A 14113-nucleotide genomic window follows, 5' to 3' on the forward strand; every position below is an offset into this window, starting at 1 on the left:
TGGGTCTCTTAGCGTATCCTTACTGAGTTATGTAAACTCATAACAAATATTATTTCAGTCATTTTCTACATTTTTTTCTCCATCCCCCTGCATCATTTTTAAACAATTTTTGTGATCCCCTCATCAAATTTTTCATTGTTTCCTTAAGATAAATTTCTAGATATAGAATTGCTAGATGGTCTTGGAATTGAGGAGTGAATTTGATGCAGTTTGAGTGATAATGGCAGCCTTGTGAAAAACGTCTTTGTGGGCTTTCTGCAAAAGGAAGAGGGAAATATACACAGCTATTTTACTTAGCATTTAAATTACATTCTCATAGGAAGTTTTTAATTTTTTCCCCTCTGTGATTTACAATAGTTACATCATGTCACCATGAAGGGCCTTGAATGTGTCTGCCCCTCTTACTCAGCAGACTCTTTACTGGGTGAGGGAGGGATGTGACGGTTGATTGTGAGCTGTGCCAGGCTCCTTGCCTGCCTGCCCTTCTCTACTGGTTAGTAACTCAACAAGTACATGTGAAAAGAAGTAAGCTGAAACGCTTTCTTAGAAGCTGAAGGGTGAAGATGTTGGGAAAAGTCCAGCAGTCAAGTCAGGGGCTTATCTGTGGATTTTGACTGTCCGTTCATTTCCAGTGACCAGTTTCAGTGGGTAAGTGAGAGTCGGCTCTTGGCTACATTTCTAACCTACAGCTGTTCTGGATCCTATAAGGACATTTCTTCTATACACTGTTGGGATGCCTCCAGTTTTTATTTTTGCAGGCAGCAGAAGAGGTGCCTAATCTTGCCTGCGGCCACTCAGTAACTCAGCGACTAGAGATGAATTTCTATTCCTGGCCCAGTTTATGGTGTTTACTGAAGGAAAATCAGTGCTCCTGGGCAGCCTTTTCACACTTAGCTTACTGTCTCACTGCACACAGAGATTGTTACGTTCTTTTCCAGTGTCTTCTGATCCCTAGCTCTGCATTGTCAATACCATAGCACTAGCCTCCTGTCGTTACTTAAATTTAAATAAATTTAAATAAAAGGAATTCAGTCCCTTGGTCACATGAGCCACGTTTCAAATGCTCAGTGGCCACTTGTGGCTAGTCGTCACATGGTGAAGAGTGCAGATTACAACACTTTTATCACCGCAGAAAGTTGTGTTGGACGTGCTTCAGACCTTCCTTGATCAGCAGGTAACCTTTGCCTCATAATGTGAAGAGAAAATTACTCACATGTTTACCTATTTTAAAAACCTGGAGGGGCTGGCCTGGGGGTGTAGTGGTTAAGTTCACGTGCTCTGCTTCGGTGGCCTGGGGTTCATGGGTTCAGATCCTGGGTGAGGACCTACACACTGCTCATCAAGCCATGCTGTCGCAGCGTCCCACATATCCCACATACAAGATAGAGGAAGACGGGCACAGATGTTAGCTCAGCAACAATCTTCCTCAAGCAAAAAGAGGAAGATTGGCAACGGATGCTAGCTCAGGGCCAATCTCCCTCACCAAAAAAAAAAAAAAAAAAAAGAATGCCGAGAAATTTGCAGGTTTTTATCTATCTTTCCTTGTGTCTCAGAGGAAGCATAGTTCATCCTTTCCAAAGCGATCCTTTCTCTCATGGCCTGATCGCAGTCAGGTTCTGAACAGAGGAAACAGTGGACTGGATTCTCACTTCCTCTCTAGAACCGTCCCTCTTGTCTTGCATTATTCAGCTCCTTTCCAGTCCACTGCCCCCTTCCCCTGTGCCCGCAGCATTCTTGTTGGCCACTAGCCCATTTCCCTCCTGCTCTTTACCACCCTTCTCTAACACATAGCCTGTACACACTGTTTGCAGTGTCTCACCACTCATTCCTCAGCCCTCACAACCTCCACTCCACCGTTTCCTCCTACATGCCACTCAAACAGCTCTTATAGGCTCCCAGCTGCCTCTCAATTGCCAAGCCCAGACAGGCTCGTCCTCCACACTGGGAAGTGTCTGATACTGTGGACAACTCCTCCTTGTAATTGTCTCTCCCCCGTACTTCCATAACGTTTCCCTTGGGCCCTCCTCTCCTCGTTCGTCAGTTTAATCACCTCCCCGGCCCTTCTTGTATCACCACCACCATTGCATGTCAGCGCCCCTCTCACCTCCTTCTGTTTCCATTCTCTCACTCCTGACTGGGTCCCCTTAGTTCCTGGATCCTGAGAGTTCCCAAACTTATCACCCTACACTTGATCTTTTCCCTGAACTCAGGGTCAAAAGGTCCAGTGTTGTTGGATATTTCTGTTAAGATTATCCTGCTTCTATCTCAACTTAAAATATCCAGTTCTAAATCTAAGTTCTTAGCTCCTTGGCATATTTCCATTCCAGATTTCCTTGTGTGTACACATTATACCACCTTGCCCCCAGCCACATCTCTGCACATCGTTTTCCTTACTCGTTCCATTTGTTTGCCTTACCATGTCTGTTTTATCGCTATGATAGTTTATCTGGCCATCCCTTACTCATCAATCCTAGCCTTCCACCCTGCCCCCTCCCTATTTTAGGTCAGATTCTCTGTTTTTGGCCTGGAGTATTCTTCCTATACACTGTACTTTCATTTCCATTCTCTCTTTTTTTCACTTATGTTATTGCCAGATACATTTCCTGAAGGCCATTAAAAAAAATACAAACACACGTACACATGCAAACATATGCATAATAATTACCAATTTCAATTTTTGAATAATATATTCCCATGGTCAGAAAATCAGAAAGTACCAGAAGGCATTCAGTGAGGACCTTTGCTCCCTCTCATGCCTTTTTGCTCTCAGATCCTGTTCTCCCAATGGGTAGGCATGGGTATGAGTTTCATATTTATTTTTTTAAGAAAATTTTTAATGTACATATAAGCACATAAGTATGTGTATGTGTGTGTGCATAAGTTTTCCTTTTCTTTATGGTAGCATAGGAAGTACACTATTCTCAACTATTCCTCACTTTGTATTTCTGCTAAAGAGTGTATCTTGGTGATCTTTCCTATAGATCGCCTCATTCTTTTTTACAGCTGTGTAGAATTCCTCTATGCATGTACCATAATTTAGTTAACCAGTCCCTCATGATGGACATTTAAGTCATCCCCATCCTTTGCTATTCCAAATGCTGCTGCAAGGAATAATGCTTTCAGAATTCATTTTGCTCTTATGCAAGTCTGTCTGCAGGTCAATTATGAGACCAGTGGTTGGACTGTCTACTTACTTCTCTCTGACTGCCGACAGTCCCTGCTGCGGGTGCTCTGCTTCTCATGTACCAAGTTACAGACACTGCAGTCCAGTCCTTGTCCCTAGTCCAAAAGCCCCCACGGACTCTCTGTCAGCAATGAATCTCACTCTGCCCTGTCAGTGGCAAGAAGCAGGCAACTCGACACACAACAGCAGACAGTGGGAGCACTGGACCCTGTTTCCTGTGGGGTCTGTGTGCCGGCTGAATGAGTCTACTTTCCGACCCCCAACAAGTCCCATGCACTTCTATCTCCCTTCCTGTGCACAGAGTGCCTCCCCTCTCCTCTCTCAGCCTGTCAAAATCCATTGCATCCTTTGAGACTGAGCTCACACGCTTCCACATCCATGAAGCCTCCTGATTCCTGCTCCTTTCTGCTAAAAACAGTGTATCCTTCCACTGAGCACCCTCATAGGCCATATCCTTTTCTACCCTGGATGGCACTACACCACCTTGCAATCCTCCTAATTTAGCTTCTAGTTAGTAATGCCCCGAACATAGGGATGGTGTTTGATCCTTGTTTTCCATCTTTGTTTTGATTTCTCATCCCCCCAAAGTCACCTAGGATATACTGTGTCTTGCATATACTAATGAATGAAAAAAAGCAAAATTGATTTTGTTCTTGTCTGACATTAAGAGTGGGGGAATACTTACTTTTAATGTAGAAATCATTCCTGTTCCTGTGCATTTTGGCCTTTTGTTGTTGTTGTTAAGATAAAAATGCCTTTTCCGGGCCGGCCCTGTGGCTTAGCAGTTAAGTGCGCGCGCTCTGCTGCTGGCGACCCGGGTTCGGATCCCGGGCGCGCACCGACGCACCGCTTCTCTGGCCATGCTGAGGCCGAGTCCCACATACATCAACTAGAAGGATGTGCAGCTATGACATACAACTATCTACTGGGGTTTTGGGGGGAAAAAATAAATAAATAAAATCTTTAAAAAAAAAACAAAAAACAAACAAAAAAAATGCCTTTTCCTCCCTCCTAGGAATGTTTTTAGGAGCCTAGAACCATAGAGTCTTGCATTCTCAGTGACTGTTCCTGTGGCCTCCTGGGAACGAGGTGCCAGTCCATTCCGTGTTTATTCTGTTGTTACAGCATTGGCAGGACCAATGTGTGGTCTGTGTGACAGCACAACAGGACCTTAATATGTGATTGGAACTAGGTGTCCATTTTTATTATGAAACTAAGATTGCTTTTCTGAAACTTCAATTTTAATGTACAAAAAGTGAATAAAATTATTGATAGAATCTAATACCACCAGTGCAATTTTGCGTGTAAAGTCCTTAGAGGGTAGGGCAGCAAATGATGCATTTGAGAATACAGTGGATCAGGGTCCCTGCATTGGGGCTGGATGTCCCTGAGGTCTGCCGCCTGTGTGGTGACGCTTTCTCTTCTTTGTGCCCTTAGGTTTTTGAAGAACCCTCCATCAGCCTTTTTGCTCTGGAACATTGTGAGGGCAGAGAGTTACATCTAGAAGAGGCCGTGAACTCTGTTCTGAACAAGGACCTGCACTTCTACACCCAGTCGGTGTGGGTGAAAAGTGGACTGTAAGTACGGGCTGAGGGTGTGACCTGCTGCAGCCACCGTCTTCGGACAGGTGTAGGGTTGCTCTGTGCTCCCCATGGCTGCTGGCTTTGGTCTGATGGGACTCTCACTCCTTTCTCGCTCAATGTAATAATCGTGGCTTCTGTGTAAATCAGAGAACACTGTGGACCATCTCCAGTAGGTGGTGACCTGCAGTGATCTGGGGAAGAGCCCTTCGGGAGAGAGGGCTACTGTGTGTCCAGAGCACGGGCCCTAGAGTTGGTAGACCAGATGACCTTAGCTGGTTGCACGCACTTTCCTTTCAGGAGAAGGCTGATTAAATCAGTGACTTTGACTGGTGGAGACCATCGCCTGCTTGTAAGACTGACAGCGTTTTGTTGTATTTTGTTTTGACCTCTTGTTTGTTCGAGAACTGTTTGTTCCAGGGCACTTATGTTCATGCTGAGTACCCTTGTCAACCTAGCACACTTACCAGACTTGCTGTTCATTCAGGCTGTCCGTCAGGGTGGATCCAGGCTGTGTGGGGCCTGCACTTCTACAATCTGGGGAGACTCTGGATACATAAATTAGGCGTGAACTTGCATATTTATTTAGAACAAAAGTGGTAAGAAGCCTGCAAGTGCGGGGCCCTGAAGTTGAAGCTCTAGTGCCTCCTGGAAAGTCGGCCTCGCAGGCCATTGTGGAGAATGGCTATAAGCTGCCCCTCCTCCTGCATGTGGGGTTTGGTGCGGAAAGTCCCCTGAAAGAACACACACAGCTCTTGATGGTTAATATAAAGATGACTGTTTTTATTTCTTTTGACCTTTAAATTGTGTGATAATCAACACTACTTGTTGAAATATCTGGAGATAATGACAGAGAAAGCCAAGAATATAAATTGATTTGAAAATTAAATCAACTATTATAATAAATGGCTTTTGTATTATTCACATGGATAGCAGTTTAAATTTTCTTCTGCAAAGGATTTCACATGGTTTGGTATTTATTAAACATTTTTATTGATTTACTCTCTCTAAGCTTAATAATCCCCATATTATATTCCAGTATATTATTTACCACTTAACTAAGTCTGTTTGAACTGAATTCTACATCCTTGTGATATAGGGCTTTCACAGCATTTTTATACATTTCTTTTCTTTATGTTCCTAAGTGAAACTGATAATTATTGACTCCCCTCTGGAAATTTCTCACCAACTTACTTCACTCTTTTGTAGAAAACTGGTGCCATTTTACCTTGACATTCTTATTTCTTCCCTTTAGCTTACTATCCACCTACTCTCATTGTTCTGGATTCTCCGTTAAGAGAATTGATATATGGAGTAAGGAGTAGGGAAGGCTATCTAAAGAGTTTCCTAGAAACATATGGCTTATAGACTACGACTTATGCACAGCCAGCTACCCTGAGCGACAAGTTTCATTTGCTTTTTTGAATCCCCATATTATCCTATATCTCTGATCTGTGATGGTAATGAGGGCCAAGCTTTAATGCTCTTCAACTGTGGAATTCATGTAAATTGATATATGATGAGGTATAGTTGATTGAAACCATGCCTAAGTGTTATTACTGAAACTTCCGTGCCTGTTTAAAGAATCTGCAAAGCCAGAGAGATTGATAGCCCTTCCATGGTCATGCTGTCCTGACTCTGCAACAATCTGGTGGTTTAGAGTTGGGTAGGCAAGAACGGGTAGGGACGATCGTCCATCTTGTTTATCTCCATAATTTGGCCAGGTCTGCTCTCAGTGGTGGGGAGCAGGGTGCTTTATCTGGACCAGGCAAGGCAGCACTTCATCTGCTACACATACTTTCTGAAGGCACTGTTTGCAGTGACCTTGAGTCCTGCTGAGAATTTCAGATCCTCATGGCAGTCTCAGCTTATCCTCCTTAGCGTCCAGCTTGATAACTACCTAACACAGGGCTTGGCAAGTTTTTCCTGAAAAGCACCAGATGGTTTTTTCAGTTTGTCAGCCATCCTGTCTCTGTCTCAACTACTCAACGTGCCGTTGTGGCGCAAAAGCAGCGAGAGTCAGTTGGTAAAGGAATGGGCGTGACTGTGCCATTAGGTGAGTCTTGGGACTCTAGACACTCATGTCAGGCCCTCTACACTTTTACACACTTTACCTTGGCCCAAGGTGAAGGCCCCTGGGCTTTTGAGAAGGATTTGCGAAGGAGCCAGGCCTTGAAGTAAGAGTAAGCCAGGGGATTTCTGTGGATAATTTTAAGTAGTCCTTGGTGGCCTTGGAGAAGCTATGGAAGGAGTTGTGTCTGGAGAGGTCACTAGAGCCATCGAAGCGGCCCCGACAGACGTGTGATGATGAGCCTAAGAGTGGGAGAGTAAACTAGTGTTTGTTAACTGGGTAATAGTGAGTGGTTATGGTCTATCTTTGAATAATAAAATGTTATGAAAAAAGACTTTGTGGGGCTGGGCCGGTGGCGCAGCAGTTAAGTGCACGCGCTCCACTTCGGCGGCCCAGGGTCCGCAGGTTCAGATCCCAGGCACACACCGACGCACCACTTGTCAAGCCATGCTGTGGTGGCGTTCCATATAAAGTGGAGGAAGATGGGCATGGATGTTAGCCCAGGGCCAGTCTTCCTCAGCAAAAAGAGGAAGATTGGCATTGGATGTTAGCTCGGGGCTGATCTTCCTCAGAAGAAAAAAAAAAAGACTCTGTATTATCAAAGGAACGCAGAATTTTAGAGCTGGAGGGAATCTCGTTTTAGAAGTAAGGTAACCAGACTCCCAACTGGAATCCAGATCTTCTGAGGCCCAGTCCGGTGGGCTTTCTCCTAGTCCTCCCTGCTTTTTCTGTTAAAAAATAGAGTTACACGTTTTGTGTGTGTGTGTGTGTGAGGTTTATATGGGACGCCGCCACAGCATGGCTTGCCAAGCAGTGCGTCGGTGCACGCCTGGGATCCGAACCGGCAAACCTCGGGCCACGGCAGCGGAGCACGCACACTTACTTAACCACTTGCGCCACAGGGCCGGTCCCAGAGTTACACATTTTTTTCTTAAAAAATCTACAAACCTACAAGTCTGAAAGAATGAACGCTATTTGGCATAATAGCAGGTATTTTTGATAAGAGCTTGCTTTCTGTTTTTCAGTACCCACTTTTTTCTTTCCTGCTCTTATATAGGTGGATAGCTTATGAAGGATCCAATTTCTTAGGAAGACAAATCCTCCTTGAGCCTAATGAGATCCCAAATTGGACAGCATTCAGTGGATGGAAAACAATTGGTTCCCTCCGTCCTATGAAGCAGGTAAGGAGAAAAGAACCATAAGATCCCAAATAGCTTGATTTTCTAGTAGAAATGTCATAAACCACAGCATCTGAAATTTTAAACATTTAAGTTAGTTTGCCATATGTTACAGGGGATCTTATAGATTTTAACCAATTCATAAAATTGTATCTACGGTCAACATTAGATTTTAGCTTTGAGTCCAAAGTCTTGGTGACCTTGGTGACTTTTCGTGGAAAAATAAGTATCATAAGCTCCGTGGCAAGCAGTGGAAACAAGAATGAACTCTGAGACTGCACTAGTTTCACTTTCTAAGTATTTGGATTTTTCCCCCTCCTTACATAATACTTAGGATGGATCCTGGCAATTTAATTAATACAGTATTTACTGCACACCTACTGCTTGTCAGTCTTCTGTTCAGAAGCCTCCCACTGCACCTGGGAAACAAGTCTAATCCCCTCAGCGTGGTCCATGTGATCTGCTCCCCGCCCCCCTACTTCCCCAGCCTCCTCCATCACCCGTCTCCTCCTCACTCATGGCTGTGCCTGTCACAGGCACTGATGTGCAGAGTGCTTTCCCAGTGGGGCTCCTAACACAGACTGTGCCCCCTGTCTGGAAGTTTCTTCCCTCATTCTTTGGCTAGTTCTTACTCATCCCTCTAAATTCAAATTGTGTCAGGTCCTCCAGGGCGCCTCTTTCACCCTCTCCCAATCTGAATTAGATCCTAAAAGATCTGGTTCTTTCTCCACGAGACACTGCACACAGTTCATAACCATATAGTTGTGGCCGGATCAGGCGCTTCCTCACCCGTGAAGGCAGGGGCTGTGGGTGTTTTGCTTATTGTTCTACCCTAGGGCCTGTCACAGGTCTGGCACATTGTAGGAACTCAGGGACTCTGATTAATGAAGGAATGAATGTATAAATGGATGTTTGACATTGTGCACAGAATTATGGAAGATATAAGGATAGACATGATTTCTGCCTTATTGAAGTTTGTTGAGTAAAACATGTCCAACTCAAAGCAGTAACATAAAATGCAAAACACTGTGTGATCATCAAAAGGCCATGGGCAATGCCTGGTTCAGAGAAAGGAAGTGTGAACATGTGTGGAACAGTGGGAGGTTCCATGGAGGGTGGAAACCCAAGCTAGGCCAAGCTTGGTCAGTGGAGATGCCACTTGTACTTCTCTCTTATCCCTTTAGAAACCTTTTCTCACTTGATTCCAACAACAGTCTTTTAAGGTAGGAGTTATTATTCCCATTTTCTAGACAGAAAAATAAGGCTCAGAGAGTTAAAGCAAATTGGCAAAAGTCGTCCAAGTGTCAGAATCAGGATTTGAACCTAAATCTATTATGCTCTAAAATCTGTGTTCTTAAGCAGCCACACCCTACTTTCCTCCAAAACAGGATCAACAGTTACAGACTGGTATTACATATTCCATTCAGGCCCTGAGCTGAGCATGGCAGGTGGATGGAAGTGCTGAGGCTCTGATGTTCAGATCTGACATAATGTGCTAAATAAATGGTAGCCAATAAAAATTAACCTAATTGGTCTTGCTTCCCCCTTCACACACACACACACACACACACACACACACACTCTGACACCACACTCACTCCCACCGCTCCCTGGTTCTGTGGGCTCAGATCCTAGCTCTGCTACTTGTCAGCAGTGTGACTTTGGGTGAGTCACTTCATTTCTTGGCACCTCAGATTCCTCACTGGTGAAACAGTGCTCACACTGCTTACCTCGGTATCGTGTGAGGATTAAATACGATGATGTGTGTAAAGAGCCTGACACACATCTGGCTCGTACTACTGTGGTAACACATTTATTTTGAAAGCTTATCATTCACAATGTCCCTTGAGAGAACTGGAGATGCTCTTCTGAGGTACAGTAACCATCAGTGGGCTTTCCTGGTGGAGCGTGTGGTGCAGGATTCCATGACCTTCACACCTTGCTTCCTCACTCCTGCCCAGTGGGATGATGGGTAATCCCACTGAAAAGCCATGGAAAAGCAAGGCAGAAATGGGAATTCAGTTTAGCTTTTACCAATTCTATAATAATGCTTAATCCTATGTTGTTAGAAACTTGAGAAGCCAGGCTAGATGCTGAGAATATTTCCCTCGCTTTTGAAAGGTGGTTCCTTGCTGGGGAAGATGTCCTTGCCTCTTGTTCAAGGCCTTGAGATAAAGGATGGCCGGAACAATAGCCTCTGATTTTACATAGAAGTTGTTTGACAATTGATGATATATGTGTTATTCTTCTTGCATTGTGCTTTAGGAACTACCTGATTCCCATTCTGGTTTAACATTTGATTTCAAACTATTTTAATAGATTATTTTCCCTGTTTATTTAGGCACAGCTTTGAAAACCAGCAAAGAAATGTGGGTTGTTTTTTTTTTTTTTTTTGTGAGGACTAGCCCTGAGCTAACATCCGATGCCAATCCTCCCCCGCCCTTTTTTTTCCCCTTGAGGAAGACTGGCCCTGGGCTAACATCCGTGCCCATCCTCCTCCACTTTACATGGGACGCTGCCACAGCATGGCTTAGCAAGCGGTGCGTTGGTGCGAACCCCAGGCCGCCACAGAGGAGCACACGCACTTAACCACTGTGCCACGGGGCTGGCCCTGAAATCTGGGTTTCTAAAACAGTATTATGGGCAGTATTTCCTTTGGGTAGGGCTATTGGTACTGCTTTAGTTCATATTCTTGTTTAGAAATTCAGGAATAATTAAAATGTGATCCTCATTGAGGTTGGGAATTAGGAAGTCACTAAGGCACTTATAATGCATATCACTGTTTTAAAGTATAATTACAGAGGAGTCAGACTACAAGTCTGTAATAAGGGTAATTAGTACCTTGCTTGAGTTAATTGATCAAAACTGTGATGTTTGGTCCTCACATAATTGGAACTCTGTCCTCTGTGAAGGTCACACCTGTTTTCTTACATGTACAAAATAAGGAAATTGTAATACAGATATACTGAAGCCTCAAGAATTAAGTGGGAGACCAGGCTGAATTATAGAAATTTAAATTACACATTACTGTTGCATTATGAATGTGGAAGTTGTGGTTTGTAACATTTAAAACATTTTGCCAAGTAGAGGTCTTTTCCACTTACTTTGACCAGATAAAAATTTGTCCTTTTATTTGCTTAAGTGTTCAGAATGTTTATTTCCTTAGGAAGGCTAAACATGGCAGCAATTTACCAAAATTCAACTGGCCCCATGCGGATCTATCATAAGTTTCAAAATAGTAGAGTATTCCTCATTGGTCCTACCATGATACCTTGTTGCATTTATCTAACACATTTCTCAGTGAAAGTGCTCCCTTATTAAACAACAGACCATTTGTTGTTACTATTTAGCAAGGTTCTAATGGGGATGCCAACACCTGACCCAACGTGGGGATGCTGAGTGTCCAGTACTTACACTAAGACTGGAGGCCTAGTCATGGGCTGAAAGAATGGTTTCTGTGGCGCTTCAGTCACGTGCTGTCCTTTCTTCATCTTACTTAGGTCACACTGCCACCTTTGGAATTGGTCTTTTATTCCGTGTCGAAGAGTAACTAGTGCATTTCAGCACAGGCCTCACAGCATCCTGGTTAAGAGGAAGGGTTGTGGGGCAGACAGACCTGGCTTCTCCACATACGTGTTAACCTTATTTATAAAATTCTGGTCATAATTGTACTTTCTTAAAGGTTGTTCTGGTTATTTAATTCTGATAGACTGTACAGTGGCCCAGAAAGCATTTAGCACACTGCTTGACATATACTAAGCTTTCAATAAACATTAGCTATTATCCTTAGAGGCAAGTCCTAGATTTAATATTTTAAAACTTCCTGTATATATACCAGGTCCAGGGGATGAAGTCCTTTGTTACCCCATTTTTGAATACCTGAGTAGTGATTGATTAAACATGCACAGCCTCTTCCTCTGAAGAAGAATAAAGGTCAACAAAGTATAAATGTAAACAGGGGTTACCATTAGCTCCTTGGGTCTGCAGCTGCCTGGGTGTCTCAAGACCTCCCATGGCAGTCGTTTGGCTGTCACAGCTGGACAGTGTCTGACCACTGCACCCTCTGTGGAGTTGTTGGGAGATCCGTGCCGGTGGTGCCTTGCCCTTATTAAGCACGGCGAGGACACAGTAGTTACTGAATTAAACTCATCGAGTCCTCATTCTTAACCACCCCTTGCCATGTCTAGTGAATGAACTAGTGAGTTCTAGTGAATGAGATATTACCTTTTACCTTTCCAAAAGGGCATTTTTCAGAAAAGTATAATAGAGACTACACAATTTAAGCTTTGTGCTCAGTGGTCTAAGGATTTGTCAATCGAAAATATTAATTTTACGTATTTGCTAAAGGGAGTAAGAGTGCAACTGCTAAATTCTGTCACCTCTCACTTCCCCTCCAAGCTTTCCAGATTCAAAAGGATTGATTTCCAGATTCAAAAGATGTTTTCTAACTGGACTGTGGTTACCAGGGGCAGTGGGGGTGGGGGGTGGGCACAAGGGGTGAAAGGAGTCATATGTATGGTGATGGACAAACAAAAATGTACAACCCAAAATTTCACAATGTTAGAATCCATTAAAACATCAATTAAAAAAAAAAAAAAAAAAGATGTTTTCTAAATGGCTCTTTCTCCCTGTTGTAGCCTGCAGTGTACATCAGAATAAAGAACCGAGCCCGGGATGAATATCTGACAGTCACTGGAAATGCAGCTGACACGAGGGCCACATCCGTGTGCATTTCTCCCTACAGTGGAAAGAACACTCAGATCTGGCACTACTGTCGAGGACTCTTTAAATCCAAGGTAACCAACCCACTGATACAGAGCCCTGCTTTTTGTTGTTTTTTTCGTTTGGAAACCAGAATCTTGCCAAATCAAATGGAATAATAAAATAATGCAATGTCCTACAAACATTTGGTTGTTGGGTCATATGAATACTGAGATATGTATTACTAAAGCATTTAAGTGAAAGGACTTGGGGAATTTTTTGATCTAGAAAATCCAGTTTCTATTTTAAAGTAAAAACTAAGGTCATCACATACTATGGATACGCCTAAATGATAATTTTTAAAACCAATGATAAAAGTCACAGATCCAACTTGGACAGTGTGCTCATCTGTTCTTTACTCCATGGCCCAGATAAAATCAGCATCTTTGTGATTCCAAACACGTTGAAACCTTCTCATTTTCAAAACACAGTGAAATAGTAATAGAAGAAAGAAGCTGTTATTGGACAAAGCTTAGAAAATAAAACGTAGGTGTCTTTCTCTGTGATCCCTCCATTACGTTTGACACGATGGGGAATAGAACCCGTTTTATTATATCTCCAATGGATTGTCTACTTTTTTTCTCATGATTCAACAAAAATGAAAAGCATTTAAAAGTGATTATTGTCTGGATATCTAGCACTTCACCTGATGTTTCTGTAAGAAAACCAAGCTCGACCTAATAAATGCTAAGACTGTTAGCTTACATGTAATTCTAATTCAACAAACCATTGAACATGTGTTGTCAGATGCAGACATCCTTTTAAAAACAAGTACCTCTGTTTCAGATTTATTTCTGTACCATCTCCTCCATTCCTCGGCCATAAAGACTTAAAAAAAACGTTTCCTGAAATTATAATTATGCCATGGAGTCTTCTTTTAAGATAAGACAGTGATGTAACGTCTCCGACTTGTTCACGTGAAAGAAAAGAGACCCAATTCAATTGATTTTAGCAAACACAGTACTGCCAATGTATTTCTTAACCCTTGTAGGCCAGTGATACATGTCTCGATGTGATTGGTGGCCGGGATGCACCCGGAGCTAAAGTGGCCCTCTGGACTGAACATGGGCACTCCAGGCAGAAGTGGAGACTGAACAGAAATGGAACCATCAACTCCTATCTCAGCGACCGACTTGTCCTTGATGTGAAAGGTGGGCCTGCGATGAAACTCAGTGTTTTGTGTCCCTGGATAGCATTTTAAGTTACAGCCCTCCTCCTCCTTCTGGGTAACAGAAATCCTTATGTATAAGAGAAATATTAAGTCATTTCTAATTATGCTTGAAAAAAGTTAAGATACGCTGTACAAAACAATTAGCAATATGGATCAAGCAGAAAAAGC

At 43.2% G+C, this 14113-nt stretch overlaps 1 protein-coding gene across 6 annotated transcripts in view; it reads left to right on the forward strand.

Moving 5' to 3' along the window:
• The window catches only part of CRYBG3 (crystallin beta-gamma domain containing 3), a 96877-nt gene that overhangs the window by 80372 nt on the left and 2392 nt on the right, over nucleotides 1-14113 (forward strand). For all 6 annotated transcript variants that reach the window (XM_087439477.1, XM_087439472.1, XM_087439473.1 and 3 more), the window contains 4 exons: nucleotides 4622-4761; nucleotides 7893-8016; nucleotides 12651-12809; nucleotides 13766-13925. In XM_087439477.1, coding sequence (XP_087295603.1) covers nucleotides 4622-4761; nucleotides 7893-8016; nucleotides 12651-12809; nucleotides 13766-13925 — 583 coding nt within the window. The remainder of the gene's footprint in view (nucleotides 1-4621; nucleotides 4762-7892; nucleotides 8017-12650; nucleotides 12810-13765; nucleotides 13926-14113) is intronic.

Source organism: Ceratotherium simum, chromosome 15, assembly GCF_057802395.1.
Source record: "Ceratotherium simum simum isolate JZ-2026a chromosome 15, ASM5780239v1, whole genome shotgun sequence".
Classification (NCBI taxonomy): domain Eukaryota; kingdom Metazoa; phylum Chordata; class Mammalia; order Perissodactyla; family Rhinocerotidae; genus Ceratotherium; species Ceratotherium simum.